General features: G+C 39.3%; 1 protein-coding gene across 6 annotated transcripts in view; it reads right to left on the reverse strand.

Moving 5' to 3' along the window:
* Positions 1 to 22,712, reverse strand: part of DCUN1D4 (defective in cullin neddylation 1 domain containing 4) — a 38,877-nt gene extending 16,165 nt beyond the window's left edge. Inside the window, exons 1-5 of one of the 6 annotated variants that reach the window (XM_051617094.1) lie at positions 19,966 to 20,028; positions 18,919 to 18,989; positions 13,205 to 13,275; positions 12,210 to 12,249; positions 4,828 to 4,942 (exon numbers count right to left, since the gene is read on the reverse strand). In XM_051617094.1, coding sequence (XP_051473054.1) covers positions 4,828 to 4,942; positions 12,210 to 12,249; positions 13,205 to 13,275; positions 18,919 to 18,937 — 245 coding nt within the window. In that variant the 5' untranslated portion in view covers positions 18,938 to 18,989; positions 19,966 to 20,028. Of the gene's footprint in view, positions 1 to 4,827; positions 4,943 to 8,258; positions 8,428 to 12,209; positions 12,250 to 13,204; positions 13,276 to 15,801; positions 16,645 to 18,918; positions 18,990 to 19,965; positions 20,029 to 21,688; positions 21,793 to 22,522; positions 22,544 to 22,622 lie in introns of those variants that run through there. The other 5 variants (XM_051617093.1, XM_051617097.1, XM_051617092.1 and 2 more) reach the window with 5 other exon arrangements.
* Positions 22,713 to 23,335: the final 623 nt, after the last annotated feature.

Here is a 23,335-nt window from a genome sequence, read left to right on the forward strand (position 1 = left end):
GCAGGGGGTAAGGAGGAAAAAAAGGTACAGCGGATTAAGTTAAGTCAAAAGTTACCTCATGAAGATTTACAGCCTGCTCATTTCATAAGGCCAGCGTTTACTAAGTGAAAACATTCAGAAATTTACTAACAGTAGCTTCGTTTCTATGCAACCAGAATTTATTCAAAACTTTTACCTCATTTTGTTTGGAATCAACTGAGTAAATAATTGCCTTCAGAGGGGTGAAAAGATGCAAACTTTTGATTGAAGATGTCCCCTGCTGCTTCCATTAATTCTAATTAATTTAACATTTTGAGAATTTTCATCAGTGCAGCACAATGAAAATACTTTTATACAGCCTAACCTATTAATTCACAATTACGATTTAAGCAGTAATTTCATGAATACCATAGTAGAAACAATTGGGAGGAAGAAGAGATGTTTTACGATTTACAAGCCATGACAAGACTGCCTAAAGCAACCCTCAGGAAAAAAAGTGACTGTATTTTTAAATGAAATTTGAGAATACCCTATATTGTAAGAATTGTAACTACAATAAAGTCAAGACTGCGATACTGAGAGGAAAATACAAACCAAGTCTTCAAGTCATTATGTGCTGGTGAGCACATGCTGAACTATTTACTTCTAATAGTATTATTTAAGACAGGATAAATCTTACTGTGATCCAGAAATGAATACACCAAGTTATTTTCATTACACATTATGTAGTATACAAACACCCTCCCACCAAAACACTGCATTCATGGTTCAAGGAGATGTTATGAACATTAATTAATGGAATTCAAACTTTTACTATAAAAGGGTGGGATGCTAAACAACATGTCTGGAATCTTCGTTTTCCATAATCAGTCTATGCATGAGATCAGCATTTGCAAATAACTTCACTAAAAACTCAAGCTTGTTCCTACAGTTCTTCCACAAAAGACAGTGTCATTATTTCACTAGTCTTTCCAAGCTGAGGCTGTATCCCTAACAGCCTGGAACCAAAGGGGAAGGCTATTACAAGCTCCCTGGTATCAGATGTGTTCAAGCTTATGAGTAAGAACCTTTAGAAATCACCTTCTCTTTCCACACAAAGCACTGCTGAAATAAACTTTCTTGAAATAATATTTATGTCCAAAATATCTCAATATCATAGTTGAAGAGGTTATAGGAATATTCCACAAATAGTGGAGACAGGAAATACCACCTAACAGAACTATCCACCTAAGGATTAAAAAAATAAACTTCCTTTCTATGGACAAACCAGGAGGAATCATCAACATTTGGTCTCAAGTCATGGTAACACCATTAATGATGACAACTCCTTCAATAATCTTCAGACCATTTCCTAACACACTGTAAGAAAAGGAAGACTCAGAATTACTGAACTAATTTGTTAATACTGTGTCCTGGTGCTAGACAGGATAAAGACAATTTTATTTCTACTAATTTTTTCTCCAGTGAACTCTCTTTTAAAGCACCACACTTGCTGAAATTTACTGCAAGTTTTCCAGTTAGTGGACTGCTAACACCAGAATGTCTATAGATACTGCTGAGAGACCAAGGACACTTTTCTCCACTTGTTGAATCTGCTGCTTCAGACACTAAAGGAACAGAAGAATCATATCTACAACTCTCCCATATGGATCACAGAATCACAGAATCCTAGGGGTTGGAAGGGACCTCGAAAGATCATCTAGTCCAACCCCTCTGCCAGAGCAGGGTCACCTAGAGTACATCACACAGGAATGTGTCCAGGTGCGTCTCGAATGTCTCCAGTGAAGGAGACTCCACAACTTCTCTGGGCAGCCTGTTCCAGTGCTCTGTCACTCTCACAGTAAAAAAATTTTTCCTGATATTCACATTGAACCTCCTATGCTCCAGTTTGCATCCATTACCCCTTGTCCTATCACTAGATGAGCAGACTAGACAGACAGTAAATTGGCAAAACATTATTCCATCCCATATATGTAACTCTCAGTATATACTAAGTTCAGGGATAACTGGGATAACTTCCCTGTTTCTCACTCTTCCATCCATGGCCAGCAACCAGGGAGAACTTTGTATCTGCCTCCTTTGATCTCTAGGCCCATGCATTCCTGACCCCTGTATCTCTGCCCTCAGCTCCTGCCTGCTCTGCTGCTATCTCTGGAAGCAGTTCGGGACTTTTTTGGGACTGCCCTGGCTCAGGGGAGTGTACTGGGAGTTGCTAAGGGTGAGGGGAGGTGACAGAGGTTTTGCACATTCCTGCACATATTTGTATATATTTGTACATACTTATCATTAGTACTTAATTAAAGCTGTCTAGTTTATTTTTTAATCCAGAAAGCCTCTCTATTTATAATCTCTCTCCCTTCCTTATCTGGGTGGGAGTGGGAGTAGATAGAGAAAATTACTGTCACTTGTTTAATTGCCGATCCTGAATTAAACCCCGACATATTGTCCCTATAAGCTGGCCACTTTTGTGGCATGTGTTATGAGAACATACAAAAATTACATCATTCCATAAGCATTTGAAGTGACAAATAATCTCCACTAGGAAATAACACTCTTCTGGAGTGCACACTTTGTATTTTTTTCATTGAAAGCAGACATTCAAAAACAAACACAGACCACCTTTTTTTGCTTAATACATAATTTTCACGGGCTAACATACCTTGAAGCCTTATCCTGAGTAATTAGTATGCAGCTTCTAGCAAGTTTGCCTCTAAAACAGAGGAATGGTAAAGAATTGGGACAAGAAGCCCCTTGTTCCATAAACTGGCATTGCACTATCCATACTGTTTTTATTGTATACAGAATTCCCTGCACACAATGTAGGAGGAAATGGCTTGTAACTAGCCCTGCTATAGCACACTGCTGTAGAGGTTCCCGATTTCAGATGGATTTCTGCTTGACAAAATGAGATGTCTGACCTCCAAAGACCAAACACAGCAAGCATGAGCTCCGCCTGAAAAACAAGCATGGAACTAGGAGACAGCTTGCTCTTTGTCTACCTTGTTCACAGAAGGTTACAAGGACTTAAGTCAAATTTGAAAAAAATCACTCTGAAAGAAAACAGAGCTCCAACACTGAGCTGAGTATTCAGCATATTTCTTCATACTGCCAGTCATGATGAAATAAAAACTGTCTTCTTGAAGACCAAAATAAAAGAAACGTATACAATGGGAAGCAGATAGAGCCCGAAACCCCTTATAAGCTAGCAAGGAAGAGAGATAAAAATTGGATCCACATCTGAGAAAGATATTCCCCTGTGGCCCAGGAGTGGTAGATCTGGTTTCACCTCCACTTCTAAAAGCAGGCTGAGGTCTTCCTTTTAATAAAGGCTTCCACAGCAGCAGAAGGAAGACTAGATCCTTCAAATTATGTTTTCAAGAAGCTCTTGAAGTTATTGTATGTATACATTAATTACAGAGTAAAAAATTACTTTCTCATAATTTTCTTATTTGAATTAAATAAATCAGTATATCTTACTTACAGGCATCCTTACATTCTAGGGGGTTTGGGTTGTTTTGTTTTACCATCAAGGTCTTGGCAAAGGGAGGTGTAGTTAAATTTAATGAATCTCTCTGCTTTGATTCTAGAAGCATTCTGCCTTGTTTCACTTCCGTATTTTATGCATATCTTTGAATAAGTTGTAATGTCCTCTATCAACTATATAGCTTTTATATTTTATTATCTCTAAGAAGCAACAATAATATTAAGAACATGTACTGCTTTTTTGTTCTTTCTAATGTTATATATGCAAAGCAATGAAAGGGAGAGTTGAAATCTCTTTCTTCTGCACCAACAGACCATTTAATAAATTCCAGTGCAGCTACAGTTGTGCAACCCTATTAAACACAATGGAGTTATAGAGGCATAACCAGAGGCTTAATTTGGCTACCAGCATTTTTCTTACTCATGCTAGGAAATGAAAATGAGAGCACCCTGCCCGATTTCAGGCTGACAGGAGAAAAATGCATCTGTTTACCATCCTGAAGATACTTGTTATGGAAGCATGTGTTTTCTGAGTCACCAGTACAAAAATTCAATAGAACTCAAATCCTACTGACCATGCACTGGCTAACTTTTTGTCTGTCTATGTCACTTTTCAATGTCTGCACCTATCATTCAGAAGTGTGCACTCTTGTACTCCCACAAAATCTCAATTTAGTGCACATAAACAGCAATTACCTTGCACATAAGGAGCACAGTTGATGGTTTCTGAATGACCAGGGCTGACTGAACACCTATATCCTGAAAATCCAACACTTGCAGAAGTCTCAGCTATGCAACACCCATGCCGAAAGAATACACTGCTTGTGCACCTAGTTACAACCCACTCGCACTTCTGTTGCTCAGAGGGAAACTGAGTACAGCCTCAACCACCCCTCCACCACTGGCTATCACCTTGCCTGGGCAACCTTTTCCTTCCATGATCACCATCAAATCACACCATGACAGGGAGCAGGACTTCAGATAAGAGCTCAGTGGGCTACAACTACATTCACTTTTTGACAGGCTGTAGATTGAGAATGCCCAATTCAGATCTTATGCATGTGTACAGGAATATATTACTTTATCTCTTAGAAGATGTTTATGAACAAACCAGTATGTCTATTTCAACAGCTGGCAAATTACAGCAAGGAGAAGCTCCCTGTAAGCTTCTTCTAGAAAAAGGTGAGATGCAAACTGAACTTAGGTGTGCTTATCAATATCCGACAGTTCAATCATAGGCTATGGTTCCACACTGAGAAACCAAGCAAATTTGAATACCATTTCCATTAGTATTAATAACATGATCATATCAGCTATTCAACTTCAGATATTCCATCAGTCTTAGCTCATGGTAAGATGACATACCCATCATGTCTACTTTTCTTAGCAGACAAATCATCTCCTGCTGCAGGTCTCCTCTTTTTCCTTGGAGGCATCACTTTACTAAAGCAGTCTGATGAACTGCAAGACCGGAGACTTCCTACAGAGGGAATTAAAAACACCAGTACAAGAAATGAAACTCTTGTAGACCAGTTAAACTGTGTCCACTAATAGGCATATTACAAAGGGAAGGGAAGGGAGGAAGTTAATGGATTTAAAAATTACAAAATAAGTTGTCTCCTTTGAATAGCAAAATCGATCTCACGTTTACATGGTGTTCTATGACCAGATTTCAGTTAAGGCCAAAAGTACTATATAAAGATGTACAGTAGTGATAGTGTTACTTCACTCAAACAAAAAACGAGAACTGAGACTATCCTGAAAAAGTCCTCAAAAAGGCATCTTTGTTTTCAGTTGTTTATTCAAATAAGAACTTCTAAGAGTTGTTCATTACTTTTCAAAACACAAATGTGACTGAAAAACTAGGGCATCTACCTCTAGAAAATAGAATCTTTATGTTTAAGCCCCAAGTTTTTAATGATACAAAGAGCAAGGGATAGGAAAGGTTTTGTTTCTTCTTTGGTTTTCTTTTCTTTCTTTTTGGGGGTGGGGGAAGAGATATTCAGAACTGCTAGGAGAAAAAAAATAAGTGACTGGCTGTATCACTTGAACTGGATAGTTCTCAAAGACTGAAGTCCCCAAGTAGGAAACAGCCAATTCAAGACACCGATGCCAATTAAGTGGTAGTCTTTCCCTCCCGTTCTCTCAGCTACATACTCCTCTGCCTCTAGTGACTCTTCAGTGTGCAAATGCAGCTCACCAAACCCACAGATAATTGTCCCAAGCAAAAAAGACTAACAACTTTCTGTGTATTAGCACAAGAAAGAGCACAGGACCAGCCCTTCTGACCACAGTAAGCTGTTAAATTCCCTTTGCCGTCTCATGAAAACAATAAATTATCACTCCAGGCAAAATTCTGTCCTATTTTCACATACTGAAGACCACATGGACACCTGAGAAAAGTGTGTGTAAGAGCAGCTCAAAGAGCTATGAAAACTCTAAGTGTTACGCAGAGAATTTTAAAAGGAAAGGAAGAGAGGTGAGGTATAAAAATCCAGACATAAAGCGATGCCAAAGAAACTTGCGAGAAAACATGAAAAACTCCAGCATGTCTACGCTACCTTTTCTTAGCTTCAATAGCATCCAAGCTTAACTATGCTTTCTCAAGATGCTCACAAAATCTTTTTTTTTAAATCACAGGAGAGAAGCAAGAAATAAAACCTTGACAACTTTTTGGCATCAAGTGAGTAGACCAAAATCAGAGGTCCAATTCCCAACAAATACTAAGAGAAATCTTTTGCTTACTTATTCTTTATACCTCTGCAAGTCTCTCTCCTGTTACAGGAGAAAGACATGTAAGGAACCTTACAGCCTCACAGGCTTTGCTGCATCTACTATATTACAAACATACACTGAAACTATTATGCATACAGAAGTATTAATTTCTCTAGCATTAGGTAGATCAAGATGAACTGATTTCTTTCAACTAATACATTTTTTGCACTTAGCATGCCTTCTTTGGTCTTACCTTTTTATTAATTTCTATTACAAAAGAAAAAAATACCTCTAGTTCTAGAAATGTTCTTTCCAGTTAAAAAATTCTTCCTATACGTTCCTCTTTTTTTTTTTACCCTGAAGCTCTCTCACTCCAGCATCCTCCCAGGAAAGTATGGCCATATCTACACTATCTTTCAGAAAGAAAGTTTTAAGAGTATTGTAATTTCAAATTATAAATTAACTAGTTATTAAAAAAGTTCCAAGCATTATGCTCCATAAACTACTATCACATGAAAAAATAATAATTTCTGTGTCAGAAGTATATGATTCTAGAAGCACTGTCCAGAATACTTTAAAAAGGAAATTAGCAATAATAATATTTATCTTCTCACCAGTATAAGATACATTTGAAACAGGTAAGCTAGAGACCATCAAAAACTCACAGTATGCCTGATGCATTTACTATCCAGATTAAAGAAACTAAGGAACCTGACCTGATGAATATAGTTTGTTCCATCTGATTATGCTTGCGAATTAATGACACTGCAAAACTGTATTCCCATGTTATTGAAAGTGTGATGCTTTATGGCTTTTTTTCCTAAAGACTCTGCCAGTAATTATTTTTTTAAAACTAACACAAACTTACAATACTTAAGATGACATCAGAACTTAACAGATGGCTAGAGACAGCCAAAAGACTCAGACACACACTAAATTTAATAAATGAAAACATGTGTTAATGAACACCTTGTTTTGGAAAATATGTATGCACTTAAGTACAACCTGTAGCCACCTCATTCCTTTGAGAGCAATTTGGTTTTAAATGCCTATTAAAAAAAAATATCTATTTATCATGGTCACAGGCACTGGATGCTGCTAAAACGCAAGAAAAACTGACAACCCCACACACAGGGTTTGTGCAGTTTACTGATTGATTGGGAAAAGAAATATGCAAGGTAACTGTGAAAAGAGAAGCATAGCAAAAGACGCAAGTAAAAGAAATAAAAATAAGTAAAAATAAAACAGCTGTAGAAGAGGAAAATCATTTGTCAGATCTGCAACCCCATACAAACCAAAGAATTTAACCCAAGAAGTCCTGCTTGAAGTCTTCTCTTCATTACATGATAGAATATTTTTAGAAAGATCACAGAACTTGTTTTAAAGGCTTAAGCGGGTAACAAAATTCACCATAACCAAATTTCTCCAATGACTCATATGAAAAACTTGTACCCTTTATTGGTTTGAATGTATCTAGTTGCAGTTCTCAAACTGACAGAAAAAGGAAGAAAAGAGATAGCTCAGAAACTGGTAAGTGGCTATTAAATACCCACGTACACCCTCCTCACATACAAACACATACACAGAGACACCAGGTAGACAAACTGCTGTACATGCCTTCAGAGATTTAACATCTTAGTAACTGAGATTTGACCAAGTTCTCACTGTGTCTTTCTCAACTCTCAAATGATCTCTGAACTACTAAGAAACACAAAAATGTTGCTTTAAAAATATTTCCTTTTGTTATAAGAATCATTTTATTGAATTTGAAGGGTGATTATAATTTTCCTGTAACAAACTCTGAAAGTTAAACCAGCTCAGTATTTAACTCTTTTACTTCCATCTAAAACTAAAAACTATCAGATTGGGTTATTTTGTTTAAATTATTGCAATTTTTTATTTTACCCTATAGCTCACTCAGTAGCATGTTCACTTTTCCTACACAGAGCTTAATAACTTTAAATATAATTTCAAGGTCCAGCCTTTCACAACTAATTTGACTTCTCAAAGGTCTGATCATCTGCAACAGAACATGCAGCTCCCTCTGACTTCATGCAAAGTTTGACAGGAACTTTACTTACCAAATGCAGCTTCTCTGATGTGATTATCTTCAAAGTTTCTTACTCCTGGGTCTCAACTCAAGACTGGCAGAACCCTCCTAGATCTCACTGTCTTTTTGACACTTGAAGCTAGCATTTGCAAGGTAGTGCTTCCAAGTGGCTGCTGAATAGGCCACCACCAGCCAAAAGCCTGCCGAGTATAAATGTTGTTTGCCAAACTTGCTATTCAGTACTTCCAAATTTGCAGGAAACAAAGCTACCAAAGGGAAATATCAACTCAAGAGCTAAAATTCACCCTAAGAAATGTAAAACAATACACAAGATAATAACCACAAGGGAGGGACACTCCTAGAATAGGAACAAAACCAGAACAAACAAAAAAGAAAAAACAGAGGTCAATAAATAGAACTCTACAAGCTGTGGCCCCACAAAAGTGATTTACAGACATGTAATTTTCACCTTCTCTCTAGAAAATGCCTGTGAGTAATTCTGCTCTTCTGATGCTTAAGTAGAGGGATATTTCAAAGGAAAAATAATTAGAAACTGTGAATGCTGAAGCAATTGGAAAAAACATAGCTGCTTGCTTAATGATGCAACAAGACCACCACAAGCACAGTTAACTATCATCATTTTTCACACACAAGATGAGAAAACTAAGATACTCATCAAAACATCAAACAACTTGCAATCGTCTTGTAAAAGGAAAAATAATCTTCTCTATCTTGAGTTCCACATTACAGAATTGCTTTTGACTCAGAAGGGTTTTCTTCTCTAAAAAAACCAAACAGTAGCAGCAAAAGTAATTTTTTTCCCCCTACAAACTTCAGTAACAGCAATGAAGCCTTGTTTTTGTTGAAAACATTAATTTGTCCTTTTAAACAAACCAGGTGACAACAGCTAGTGTATTTTTAAAGACATTTTAGTCTGGATAGGTAAGTAAGTTCCAATTTAATAACCAAATCATAACGTTAAGCTATTAACAAGTCGGTAGATTTGTTACTATGACATAAAACCAACTATTATTTCAGATTTAAGAGTCTTCCAAGTTAATGCATATACATACTAGAAGAAAAAGAAACTGTTTACAGAATCTGAATTGCCTGCTTTTCTTGCCCCTACAAACAGCTGAAATGGCCAAGGCCCACGACACATTCACAGCCTGCCTTATTTTTCGATACATATGCACACTGAATGCTAACATATTTTATGAGACTGTAATCATTGTAGGTGATTGGAATTTTGAAGCAAGGACCATCTTAGATCCTAAATCACTGAATTAATTTTGAAACTGCCACCCTCTAGTTCCTAGATATTTAAGATCTAGTTCCAGAAAAGTAATCTGACTAATACTTAGGAAAGGTGTGATTTGCTTAAAGTGATTTAGGTGTCCAGAACATTTATTGTTAGCTCAGAAACAACTGCTTCACAATAAATGTAAAATGCCTTAAAAGGCCATTATAAATACTAACCAAAAACTGAAATACTCAGGTTTTTTAAACAGCTTTTAGAAATCTTAACCAAATTTACATACATATTTATTAAATCATCCCAAACTCAGGGTCTACAATGTCATAACATTAACCAGGTGATTTACATCAGAAAACCAACAGTAATCTTTAAGTATAAGGCTTGCTCCAAAAATTCAGAGTGTAAAAAAAAAAAAACACCGGACAAAACCCACAACAACAACAACAAAAAACGAACAAACTCCAAACAAACAAAAAACTAAACAAACTATACACAACTAAAAAAAAATTCATCCTTAGCTGGGTTTGGCAACACTCATAGAATCTTTTGCTACTGGGATATTAAAACGACTTTTAAATGAGCTCTGGACATAGAATCTCAAATTCACAGCATTTCTGAAGTTCTACAAATTGTGTCACAAAATTCAGGTTTTGACATTTCTTCCTATGCAGTCAGTACTACTGAAACACTGGAAAACTTAAGTTCCATAAATTTAGGCAGACTGAAATAAAATAATTTGCAAAATAACTGTTTTCAGATTTACATAAGGCTCTCCTGTAATGTGTCAGAAGAGTCAAGCCCCATACAAAACTCACATGGGAGACTCCACTGTCCTATATTCACAAGGACCAAAACAGCTCTTTGCACGTGTATTTGTTCTCATATAAGAAACAACAAACACACATTTGGACTGAATTTGCCTGGAAGTTATGCAAACATTGGGGCTTCATCTTCTTCTACAAGGAGACATAAGACAGGGCAGAAGCATAATAAATACTGAAATTGTAATATGAGAAGCCTGCTCATATCAACCTCTACTTTTGGTTCTCACTTCATTCTTGCTTCTGGTTTGAAAGGTTCTTTAGAACTACTCAAAAAAAGTACACTCTTTACTGGGATTTTATATCCAAACTCATTCAATGGGCATTTTTAACCTTTTGAAAAAGCTTAATTCAAACAACACAATGCAGGCAATCATCAATGTGTTCATCAAGAACAGTAACACCTCAAACATCTTCCATTAGAGATAATTAGAGCTCTGAGGGCAACTTCTTATACTGACCTTTATTTCAAAGTGCTAGGTAAGAGATAAGACAAATTCTAACACACTTTAAGTATGCCTACTCGTACTGATTGGTGACGGAAGGGGACTATCACAATGCTTCACAACAGCTTTTTGTAATCACAAATAGTGATTATGAAATGTATTTTCATCCATGAAATCCTTGTTTCAATGTTTAGTCTGAGCATCTGGATCACAAACGGGAAAATTCCGAGTCTCCAACAGGAGATGAGTGAGGACATCAGTTCTAACACCCGGGCAATAAAACTTCTGACTGCCTTGAACTACCTGCCCCAATCCCTTTTGCAGAGGTTTTCCATTTACATGATCAGCTAATTTTAAGTATCAAATCACTAATCACTTAACCATGGTAAGATAGGTCAACTATGAAACAAAGTCACCTGTCACATTATGGAAAAGGGTACATGAGCACTAAGTGAGCTTTGTCCAGTTCCAAACAATGTAGTCCTATGCATCTCTACTTGCTGCTCTAGGTTAAAAATGTGTTAGATTTACAAAGATGTCTCAGAAATATCCAGGAAGAGCTGACAGCTCTCACCACTTTCTTAAACACTCAAGGTAATATCAGAAAATATATCCAGCACCCCAGAATAGAGAATAACTTTGAGACAGGTGGTAGGACAGATATGGTCAGTTTTAAAGAACAGTTCTGCTGAGTGTTCAGGACTTAAAGCCAGTAAGTTATTTTCCTTCCTCCTTAGGTATCATGCCTGAAACACAGAAAGGAAGGAAGAAAAAGAAATCAAGGAAGACACTAGCTCACAAGTAACAAATGCAAAAAGAGGTAACAAATGTTGCAAGATACCAAGTTACAAAGCATGAATGCAGATGAATCAAGAATGGCAGCAAGCTAGTACCAGGCACCTGAAATGAAGGCCTCAAAAAACAATGAAATTTTATTGAACAGAAAACAGGCTTGGACTAATAAATTGCCCTTAAATGCTGACTGAAAATCTGCACAAGAAACAGCAACAATCTGCATCAAAACCACTTAAGAAAACAGTTGGGTTGTTTGGAGCACAGCATTTAAACTCGGTCATAGGCATCACAATAACCACAAGAGGTCTTGCTTCTGCTCTGGTCTAACGCTTTCAAGAGTCAAAACACTGCAAGAACATGGATATTCTGCTAGTCTAATGAGCTGAGTCCAAGGAGTGAGAGAATTTTTTCTTTAACTCTTTTAAAGTACACTAAGAAATAGTAAAATGGCAGATACTGCTGAAACCTGTCAGAGTTTTTCACAACTTAATAAATTAAAAGCACAAATATCTACTTTGAAGAAAACAAAAAATTCCTGGCACTTGTTTTTTAAAACTCCTTTAGTCTTCTAAAATATAATTTTCAATCATGTTAGAGAGTCTTCTTAGATGAAGCATGTTAAACTGTTTCAATCTATTTCTTCTACATTCCTATTAAAATACCTGTCTGGTGATCGTCTTGACCAACGTCCTCTGTCAGATTCTGCAAGAGAGTACGAATGACACAGATAAACAAGATGGCAACCTTTATTGTTTGGTAACGTTTTTAACCTTTACTTTATATTAATATTCATCTTAATTACTTAAGTAGCATCTAGCTAAGTCTACATAGCCTTTGTGCTTTCAGTTCATATTTATGTAAATAGTCACCCTTGCAAAGGTATCTAAAAAACTAAAGGATAATATTTAAATAACTTGAAAAATATTTTTTTATTTCTATTTATCAAAAGCGTAACAAACTATGATTCAAGAGTGAAAATAAGTATCCATTGGGTCAGGAATTTTGCACTATTGTATTGAACAATTCCATTAATAACTGCAGTATTAGAAAGACTGGATTTACAATTTGCCACTTTACTTAAGGATAAATACATGTGTTCTAAGGAAAATGGATTTAAAACCAAGGGAAGTATTGGAAATGAGTCACCCCCTTTTTCAGGCAGTCTCTTTTCCACTAAACGTTCAGTGTACAAACAGAAGTCAGATTGGCATTTCAAGCTACAGTCACAATAAAACAAATGTAAATGCACAGAAAACAAGCAGCGACAGTCTTCCAAGAAAGTTTTGTTTCACTCTTTTTAGGGTTGTTAGGGGACAGCTTGCTCATTCAATACATTTTCCACAAGAACTGTTACAAACTGGACAACAATGATGATTACCATTACTTCATATATCAAGGAAAGCTGCTTTTATGGAGACAACACCTAAATCCAGTGTTCCAGGGAACAGTGCTCAAACTCAACTCTGACCTCTAGGCGTACGAGCATTTTCACCTTTTACTAATACTGCTTATCTCTTAAAGGATTCAAAACCAACAGCCTCTCAGACACAAAGGCAGCCATCGTTTTTTAAAGCATAATCACTTTATTATTTCAATCACAAAACATTCTGGACTAAAGCCCTAGCTATTCTGCTGAGAGAAAATGGCAAGTCATTACCAGCCTATTGAGGGTGTGGTAAATCTTGTGAATATTTGCCAGTGTTGATAGGTGAGAATTCAGTTGAAAATCTAGAGAGGAGGGAAAAAAAAAAGTTTTAAATTCATTGCTTTCCTGAGGTAGAAACAGAGATCTTCCTATGTTCTGGTCATTTAATAAAATCACATGACTATAAAGTAAATGCCATCTCAACACCTTTTCAGCATCAACATTTTCAGTGATAAGTAGAATCAGTAAGTGAAATCTGCAAAAGATATCCCACATATGCATTTTTCTTAAGGCATGGATGACTCTCAGAAAAACAGAATTATAGCTAAATACAAAATTATATTAAAAAATAAAGTACAACATTTTTTCCTTTAAATGGGGAATCACTTTAATTTCCATACTACCCAGTCCTTCAGTTCCATCTGTTCCAAAATTAAGTACCATGTAACATTCTAAATTCATTAATATACATGCTAGTTTAAAAAAAAAATAATACATGCATACATTCCAATACATTGGCATACATGCCAATAAAACCCAAAATAAAATATTCTGATATTTCATGAAAGGAGCCATAACATAGATGTTTACTTTCATGCTCCAAAAATAAAATACTTGAGTTTGCTTCAGTTGCAAAAAAAAGGTGGCAAACTAATTTTTCTCAGGTCTTTTAAATCCCCTATTTTTGCTAGAAATGTGTCAAAGACAAAATGGGAAAGTAATTTACAAAAAAGATCAACTGTGATCCAGCCAGAGAACATGCAAACCAGTAAGAATCACAGAAGCTGAACACAGACCAGCTGACAGGGATGAAAGATAGCCAACTACTATACAGTATTTCCATTTAAACTAGAATTTGTGCACAAAACCACGCTAATTAGAAGCATGTACTATATGACATGTGAAGCATTTCAAGCAAAATTCTTCCATACATGAAAACCTTTATGTGCCTAGCGTCACCACCCAGATAATGCATTAAAGTATTTCTACTGTGAGACATCTGGCTTTGCCCAGTAGCTGATACAACATGCAAGATGCATTTCAAACAAATGCTCTCAAAATACACTTAAGATGACCCAGAATCTAATGATAAACAAAAGTCATAATTAAATACCAGATCCTCAAGTCAGTGAAACACACTGCTATGAAGTTTAAAAGTGGACCTGAAGGAACTGTCCACTGTAAGTGTGAAGTGCTCTTGTTGCACATGTTCATAGAATTCTCGTCACAGTGAATTAAAAAACCAGTCCACTACCATAGAAATACAATTTATGTAAATCAGAAGTGCCAAAGATGGAATTTCTAACTTTAGATACACTTATCAATATGAAGTCAAAGACAATCTAGATCTTCTTACCAAGATCAGATAGGAAGATTTTGCATTTCCAACAAGGTGCTAGATTTTTTCCTGCATTAAGTGCTCAATAAAGTTCCATTTTGGCTAGTGAAACAATACTAAGCAGAACCATTCTGCAAAAAAACAACCACAAGTTTCTTAGCCAATCTTCAGTTCAAGGGAAGACTAAAGGTAAAACTTATTTTTTTAACTGTCTGACCAGACCAAGCTTTCTGGAATATGAATTTTTACAATTCCCTTGTTGCTCAGCCAAAAATCTATAAAGAACATGAGTCTTTAGAGAAACAAGTTATATCTGGAGGTAACAAGCTGAGAGAGCTGAGCCAATATTTTATTCTAAAATAATATTATACAATATTTTTAAATGGTACTCTTAAAAATAATGGAAAAAATATTTTAAAATTAGGATTATATATTAGGTATCACCTTTGAAATGAAAAATTCCTAGGCACTTCAAAAGACGTAATTCATACCAGTATGTTTCACAGATCCACTGGAAATATCCTTACAATTTTAAGCTGTTACTTCAAAAATAGGTTAGGTAATTTTGATAAGACTTACAGGGGTGACACCAATGTATTTTACAGCTCTTATACAACAAGCATGACACCTTAGTTTCACAAAGACTGGTTTATCTGTATAAATACAGACAACCAGAGTCCAAATTTTTCTCATTTTCACAGGGGAAGTTTGCAAAGTAGGAATATTATCCAAAATAGAAAGCAGGCTTCTTTTACATTAACTGTTACAAAAGCAAATACAAACAGCAGCCAATGCATTAGGGAAGTTGAACTGCAGCACAGGTCACCTTCAAATCTGGTCGTAACGTTTGCTGTATCTATACTGCAAAGAAGATACACACAGTATCCCATGCTTTTGAAAAGGCATATTTCGAAAAAAAAAAATAAAAAATTGAGAAACAGAATTAAAAAATACTATCTCCCATGCTCAAATAATACCATCTTGATAATGAGTAAAGGGACAATGGTGTAGGCAGCATGACAAGAAAGTGATTCAACAGCTGGCTGCAATTGTATGCTTCAGAAACATGAATTCTTCCCTCCACCTCCTGAACTTTCACACTTGGTTATGCAGCCTCCAAGCTGTGCCTGCCTGACCCCTCTGTCAGCCCCTAGAAATTTTATTTGCATAAAAACCCACCAAACCAACCCTGCCAGCTCAGTGGTCTGAATCAGATCACTAAGGAGATGTGACACCAGATAAGCATTTAGAGCAATAAATGGGAAAGGACATGAGTGGGAGCAAAACAGCCTCTTGTGGTAGGAGCAATGTGTTAAATCCATCAACTGTCCATCCAAGCCCCACTATGAGAAGAGCAACACATCACATGAAGCTACACATTCGACAGCTGGCTGTACACGAAGAAAGCCATTGTATATGAAGCAATTTTTCATCTGAATACAAGAGTTTCAAAGCACACAAACTGGTCTGAAAATACTTCGAGTTTTTTCCCTGCAAAAAGAAATATTTTATAGCAAAGTATCATTAGTGACCAGAGATCAGAAGAAAGAAACCTGCTTGCTTTGTGAATATTGACAAAAGGTGTGCTGGAATGCTTTCCAAGGCTTTAAGAGGTGTATGTCAAACAAGGGTATGTATTTTGTTCATAAAATTATCTTTCATGCAGATGTTATCTTATCTTTAGCAAGGATTGAAGCAATGTTAATTCCAAATGATAATAAATGCTTCACAATAATTCAGAATGTAACAGTTAACGAAAAAAAAAAACAGCAACAAAACAGCAAAATAACTGTCAAGTCGGAGTCCAGAAAGGAAAGAAATGTCAGATTTTATCATTAACAATTTTAAGTGTTAAAATCTGGGTTAGTCAATTAGTCATCATCATAAACACTTCAAAAGTAAAAAGCAAACATCTTAAAAATAACTTTGAAAATATTATAGATCAAGGTTTACACCATGGATCAGCTATGGAGAGGGAGAAGAAACAACAGCTAGCTGGCCTTGCTTCCATAACAAACTAGACAAAAGTTTTTCTACACCCTTATTAAGAAAAACATAAGAATACAATAAACAAACAAAAAATACAATATATCTTAAATTTAAGCAAATCATACAGGTGAAGTGAACTTGAATACTCTACTTTCCTATATGAAATGAAAAAACTTAAAGGTCCCGTTCAATTTTTTTACCAGAGGGAAAAATGTGTTGCCAAACTATTCAAATGAAACCACAAATTAATACATAAAATAATCAACAAATATTTCTGCCTTTGCATCTACTCATATTCAGACACATACCTGCCTGAACAAAAACTTTAACTCAGCTCCTGGTGTCAAAATTATTACTTTAAAGCTTGGACAAAACACAGCTACAGTGTGGACTAAAATCTACTAAGACCTAGTAAAAAATTAACAATAGTACTAAACCAGATCAGCAGCTGACTCCAAGTTTCCTTTAAAAGCTTCTAGATTATTTTCCTGAGCAAATGGAAAATCTATACAAAACCACACAGTACCAGCAGGTCTAAAAATATTTACCCTAGACAGACATGCCTTATAATTGCTATACATACAACTCTGAATTAAAAATTAAGCAAGGAAATAGTCACAGTAGTAATTTTTATTACTATGAAGATGTATCTGACTCAGTACAAATACCAAAGGTATTTTTTGGTAACGTTCTCAGAAAAAAATAAGTAGATAGAAAACACACACTAGGTAGACTCATTCTTGAAGACTATAATGGAATGTTTCTGCATTTCCTTTTATTTAATTGATTTCCTGGGTTTCAAATAACAGAACTGAATAAAACTTGTAGTAGTATTGGAAATAATAGTTCAATGTACTGTCTTCTTAACTAGTTTTAAGTAAACTTTACTTACCAAAAAAGAATAATTTTATCTTCTGTGTACTACACCATTACATGCTCTACAATCTACTTACAGAATTATCCTAACAGTAAGACAATTTATATTGATTAATTAACTCAGAAGTTAAGATCTCAAATCTACATTTGGTGAAAGCTTTTACTTATGTTCAGAAAGCAGAATTCTATATTCATTACTAAATGCAGAAACCAAAATAAACACATGCATCGGTTTTATTTTCATTTACACAAAAACTTCACAACACACCTAAAAACTAAGATTCCCAAAGTGCAGCACAGAGCAGCTAGGAGCTGATTCTGCATTTCTGTCAAAGACAGGATTAAGAATTAACTTCAATGTCTGTAGCTGCATCAACACATGCAGTGACACCCATGAGCAGAAGCAGCCTGCAGAAGAGACCTCTCTCCCGGTCCATGATGCCAGGGCAATCATGTGGGGAGTGGAGGCAGAGAACAGGATTGAAAAGAAGAGTCTCCCTTGATTTGGTGGAGTTGAACACAGGGCATCATTCAGAAAGTAAGGAAAACAGAAATTTATTCCAGCCTTAACAGCAAGGACATGCAACTGAATGGAAAGTGAAGTGCAATGATCCATCTTAGCTTGAGGAGCAACAGGACATAGCTATTAGAGCTAAAGACATGGTGCTGCAGGACATTTCTCCTGCACACATACATACAGAGCCTCACTAAGCTCAGAGCTACCTAGTGCTGAAATCAGCAGCATTCAAACCCACAGTTGCCAATTTGAGTACATGTTCCAAACATAACAGGCTAAAATGTGAAGCAAACCAGAGTGATTTCTGCTATCTTAAAAACAAACCAAAACAACAAAACACCACACACAAAAACCAAACAAATAAACAAAAAAAACACACACACACAAAAAAAAAGCCACTACAAAAGCCCAAACAACAAAATGTGGTTGAAATGACAACACACTAAAAACAGCATTTTAAGGTAAACATTTCTATTCAACTCATAACATTTCCTGTTGCCATATGTAATCAACCGTTCACTTTATCTCAAAAAAAAAAGTTAAAATTACTACATGCTACATGGATACAGAAAAGCATTCACCTTTTTCTTCCCCATAGGAAGAAATCCTTATTCTACCTAGGTATTTAAAAAGTCCCCTGATCTGCAATCTTGTTTACAAAAAGACCTACTGCAGTTTAAAGTTCATTGAGAATTTTAGACCTATTCAAGCAGTGCAGAAGTTGTGTAACTGTTACTTTAGTCTGAATGCATCTCCTTTTACTTTAAATTGAGTCTGAGTAAATAAAAGCTATGCTAACATATGCTATACCAACATATAGGATAAAAAAAAAAAACAAACCTGCACATTGGCTCATGTGGGTTTTTAGGGCTTGTTTTGTTTTTTTTGGGGAGGTGGTGTTTTGGCTCGAGTTTTTTGGGTTTGTTTTTTTTTAATGTAACACTAAGCATATTTCTGGTGCAACACATCTGTTTCGATTGCTGCAAATGCCACTTGTGTACCTACTTAAAGTATTTTGAAGCATTCCTAGTCGGATTCCTGCCAGAATATAATAAAGCTGGAGTGACCAGCCACAGCTGAAAAAGAATGAGTGAAAGCAGTGGATAATTAGAGCTAATTTAAATCTATTTCTAAAGCATAGATTAGCAAATCAAACAGCATTTCAGTGATTCCATGTTACTCAAACTGTGAATAGACATTATTTCAATCTACAATTCAAGAACATGGGAAACTGAGCTGCAAAACATTTAACACAGAACAAATTTTACACCCACTTGATGCACAGTCTTCATCCAGCCTCTTACCCTACCATCAAATTCAAAAAAGTGTCAGCAAGTGAGTTTTGCCTCATCAGCTGGTATGACCTGAGAGTTGTTTGCCAGTACTACTCTTTAACTTCATGCCAGATTAGGTGTCATCTGACATCCTACAAAGGGCATAAAGCTAATAAAAACTTTGTATCTCATGCTCCAGCTAATTCAGCAGAAATGCAACCCTGTCAAGTGCACACTCCTAGGGTACCCAGCACCATGCAGATCTGGTATAAGTCACAATGGACCTACAACAACCCTAGGTACAGCTACACCAGTCCAAAGCATTACTGCCCCAGATGCTTGCTTCTTCCTCTGCCAAAAATTACAGACCCCACAACTCTGCCAGCACCACAGGTCATGGGCACATTCCCTAATCCACTTCAGGCAAAAAAATCAACCCTGTCAGTTTAGATAATTTAGGTAGCTGGCAAGAGCTAACCCAGATACCTTTGACTGAGTGGATTAGAGAGTGCTCCTACAAACCATTTGCCAGTAAAGCAAGGGGAGCAGTAATCTACAGCTAATGGGCAGTAATAAGCAGCTGTGGTAGCCAGAGTCCCATAGTCTCTGCAGCCACACATCTGCATCAAGTGCCACAGAATATGTGTCACACCAGCTGGTTCCACAGAGCAAGTTAAAACCTTGCAGCTCTAACAATACATAGATGCAAACAACTCTCTCTCTCTCTCTCTCTGTATATATATATATATATTATTTTTTTAAAAAAAATCACACTCACCAAACTGGTAGTTTTTTCTTCCTCTTTATGAGTCAAAAGCAGACATTTTGTTTAATGTCAGACCTACGATTTTAAATATAACAACTCAATCGGATAGCATAAGAAAAATGCTGTCACATTTAAAATCAGGGTTCTGCTTGAAGCCCTTGTAATAGTCACACTTACTGTAGAAGAAATAACCACACTGCTAATGCTCTATACTTAAATTGTGTAAGTGTGTTTTACATGGGATATACTGTACTTCCTATGCTTTTTGGCAAGCACAGGACAGATAAATTAAGTAAGTTTTCCTCTTCTGCTTGCCGCAAACAAAACTAGGAACTAATGCCGTGGAAAAACAGTCTCTTTGCTTTCAATATCTCCAAAGAGAGGTGGAAAAAGGAGGAAAAATACAGGATTAATAACTCACTTAAAATTAGCACAAATGCCATTCAGATAAAACCAAATTTAAATCAGGTGCTGTTATTACACAAATGAAATCTCATCCTGATACAAACAAAGGAAGAGCACCAGTGAGAGGAAGAGTGTTTACTTGCCTAACTCAATTCATTGCATGGCCTTTCACAGAGGAGACATTTCCAATTAGATACTGGAGTTGTAAGAAATTTGTAAGTAAATGTCTGCAATGGAAAAAAGGGAAGTTGCTATTTTTCATATAATATGAAAAGTAAATATTGTCTCAAAAGTAAAACTGAGAAAAAATGTATTAATGTTTAAATCATAAGATACGGACAACCATCTAAGAAGGACCAAAAAGAAGGCTCAATAAAAATGTTCAGTCAAGAAACAACCATAAGCCAACTTCTGTATCTGTAAAGATATGCTGTGAACATTTCTTGTTTCAAGAATTTATATCAGTGAGGGAAAATAAACTACTATGAAGCTACAGATAATTAAGTTAGTTAATTTAGGAAAACTTTCCCGTTTAAAATTAACACATATACAAGGCTATGAACTGGTAAAAAACAAAACAAAACAAAAACACTACTGAGGTGGAAGATTCAATCACTCTAAGGGAAATTTTAAAATGAAACCAGTAAAAGCTGAAGGCTGAGAAACAGTACTCTTACTGTTTTCTGCAGAGAAATTAAAAAAAAAACCAAAACACTATATAGCCTTCAACATGCTCAGGGCGCATTGGAATATCTGTAACTCTACCTTATATGTGTATAATAAAGACTTGCACCTTTTTTTGGACAGGACACATGACAAAGCGAATGAACAGAAGGCATTTTCTAGAATAATTATCCTTCCATTTCCAACATGAGGCAGTTATTTGTGCTTTAACAGTAACCTTAACCACCAACATACAATAATCCATAAATATAAAGGTAAAATAAAGCAGAACCACTGAAGAAACTGTATAACCTTGCCCTTACCAAGCTGTCCCTGTCCTATTTCTAATTTTAATAAATACAGGAAGATCCAAAAAAATCCAGGCCTCATGCAGCATTTCTTCCCAGAATTGCTTTCAGGACTTTGTCCAAAAGTCAGACAATCTTCATAAACGTACGATCAAAGCTTCCATTTCCATTATCTTTCCCACAAGCAAGTTCTGCAGCAGTAATGAAGTGTTTCAGGACTGCAACTCCTTCCACAGCGGGAAGACACCCCTAGGAGATCCCACAGGAACCACGAACGCGGCTCTGCCGCCACAGCTCTGTGCTCCGGACAGCAGCCTCCCCTCTCCAGCAGCCGGGCATGGACCCCGAACCCCACTTACCCCACACCCACGCGGGAGCTTAATCCCCCAACTCCAGGCAACCTGCCTACACCACACGGTCCTGCCTGCCTTGAAACCAGAGCCAGAAACCAGACTGCAGAGACAAAGCCCTCCGGACGCTCCCCCAGAGCAAGCAGCGCGATCCTCCCCCGGCTCCTGCCCCGCGGCCGAACGCCCCGGCCCCGCGGGGGGGCAGCGCCCCGGCCCCCGGGGGCTCCGCGCCGACCCCGGCCCCGGGCAGCGAGCCGCGCCGCCGCACTGCCCGCTGGGAGCCGTAGTCCCCCAGCCCCGCCGCCAACCGCCCCCCACGCAGGGCGGCCGCAGCAGAGACTCCACCTCCCGCCATGCGCCGCGCTCCCCCTGCCCTTTCGCAGCCCGTTTCTCCTGCACCGGCCCGGCGGAATCCGCTACATCAACCGCCACCCACCCCCTCCGCCGCGCGGGGCCGCCGGGCAGCGCCGCCGCTCGCACCCGCCCTCCCCGCGGCGGCCCCGGCTCCCTCGCAGCCAGCCGCGGCCTCGCCGCTGCCAGCCGGGCCGGGGGAACTGCGTCACACCCTCCCAGCGCCCCCGGCCCCCTCCGCCGCTGCTCCCCTCACCCGTCCCCGCCCCCGCACGGGCCCCCCGCATCCAGCCCCGGCCCCTCTCGCCCCCCGGGGCGCCCGCCGGCAGGCGCGGGGCATCCGCTGCCCGCACGGGGCCCCTGCCCCCGGGTACGCGCACCCCCTCTCTCCCCGCCGGCCCCGCAGGCCCGACGCCCTCCCCCACCACCGGCAGCCCCGGCGGCGCGCTCGGCCGAGCCCCCTCGGTGAGCGGCAGGAGAAGCCACCCTCACCCGGGCGGCAGCGCCTGCCGGCGGGAACGCCGGGCCGGTGGCGCTGGCTGTCGCCGCGGCGGCGGGCGGGAGCGCGCGGCCCGGTCCTGCCGCTACTCACTGACAGCGGCGGCATCCGAGTGCATTTTCGTGCGGCGCACACGCTGCCCTGCCCGGCCGGCTCCTCTGCCCTCCCCAATCACAGCGCCCAAGCACGGCCGCCTCCCGCCCCGCCCACCCGCGGCCCCCATTGGCTCGGGCTGCCCTGCGGGGCCGCACGTCCCGCTCTCCTACTGCCCGAGCCTCCTGCCATTCCCGCCCCGCCCGCCCTCGGACGCAGGGCCGCGCCGGCCCCGCCCCCGCGCCCGGACTGGGCCCGGCCGCTGCGCGTCCCGCCCGGCTGGGAACGCCCGCAAGGAGCGGCGCTGCGGGCCGCCCGCGCTCCCGGGGGCTGCGGGGAGGGGCGCCGCGCCCACGCCCGGCTGCGATTGGGGAGCGGGGCAGAGGCGGAGCCAGCGGGGCGAGGCTGCGGGCAGGGCCCTCCCGCAGCCCGGAGCCGAGCGCCAGCACCGCAAGCTGTCCCCTGCCGGCCCCGAGCGGGAGCCTGCGGGGAGCGCAGGCAGCCTCCCGCCCCGCGCCGCCTCTGCGGGCCCCGCTGCCGGGACAAGCACCGGCCTCGCATGCCCGAAGGCGGGCACGCCTCGCTCCTGCCCCGGGCGGGTCCGTGCGCAAGGCCGCGATGCGCGCCCCGCACGGCGGAGGTCGCGGGGCTGGGGGGGAAGGCGGCTCTCCCGGCCGCTCCGCCCTCTCCTCGCTCTGCGGTACCGACTTCAG

Source organism: Apus apus, chromosome 4, assembly GCF_020740795.1.
Source record: "Apus apus isolate bApuApu2 chromosome 4, bApuApu2.pri.cur, whole genome shotgun sequence".
In the NCBI taxonomy this organism is placed as follows: Eukaryota; Metazoa; Chordata; class Aves; order Apodiformes; family Apodidae; genus Apus; species Apus apus.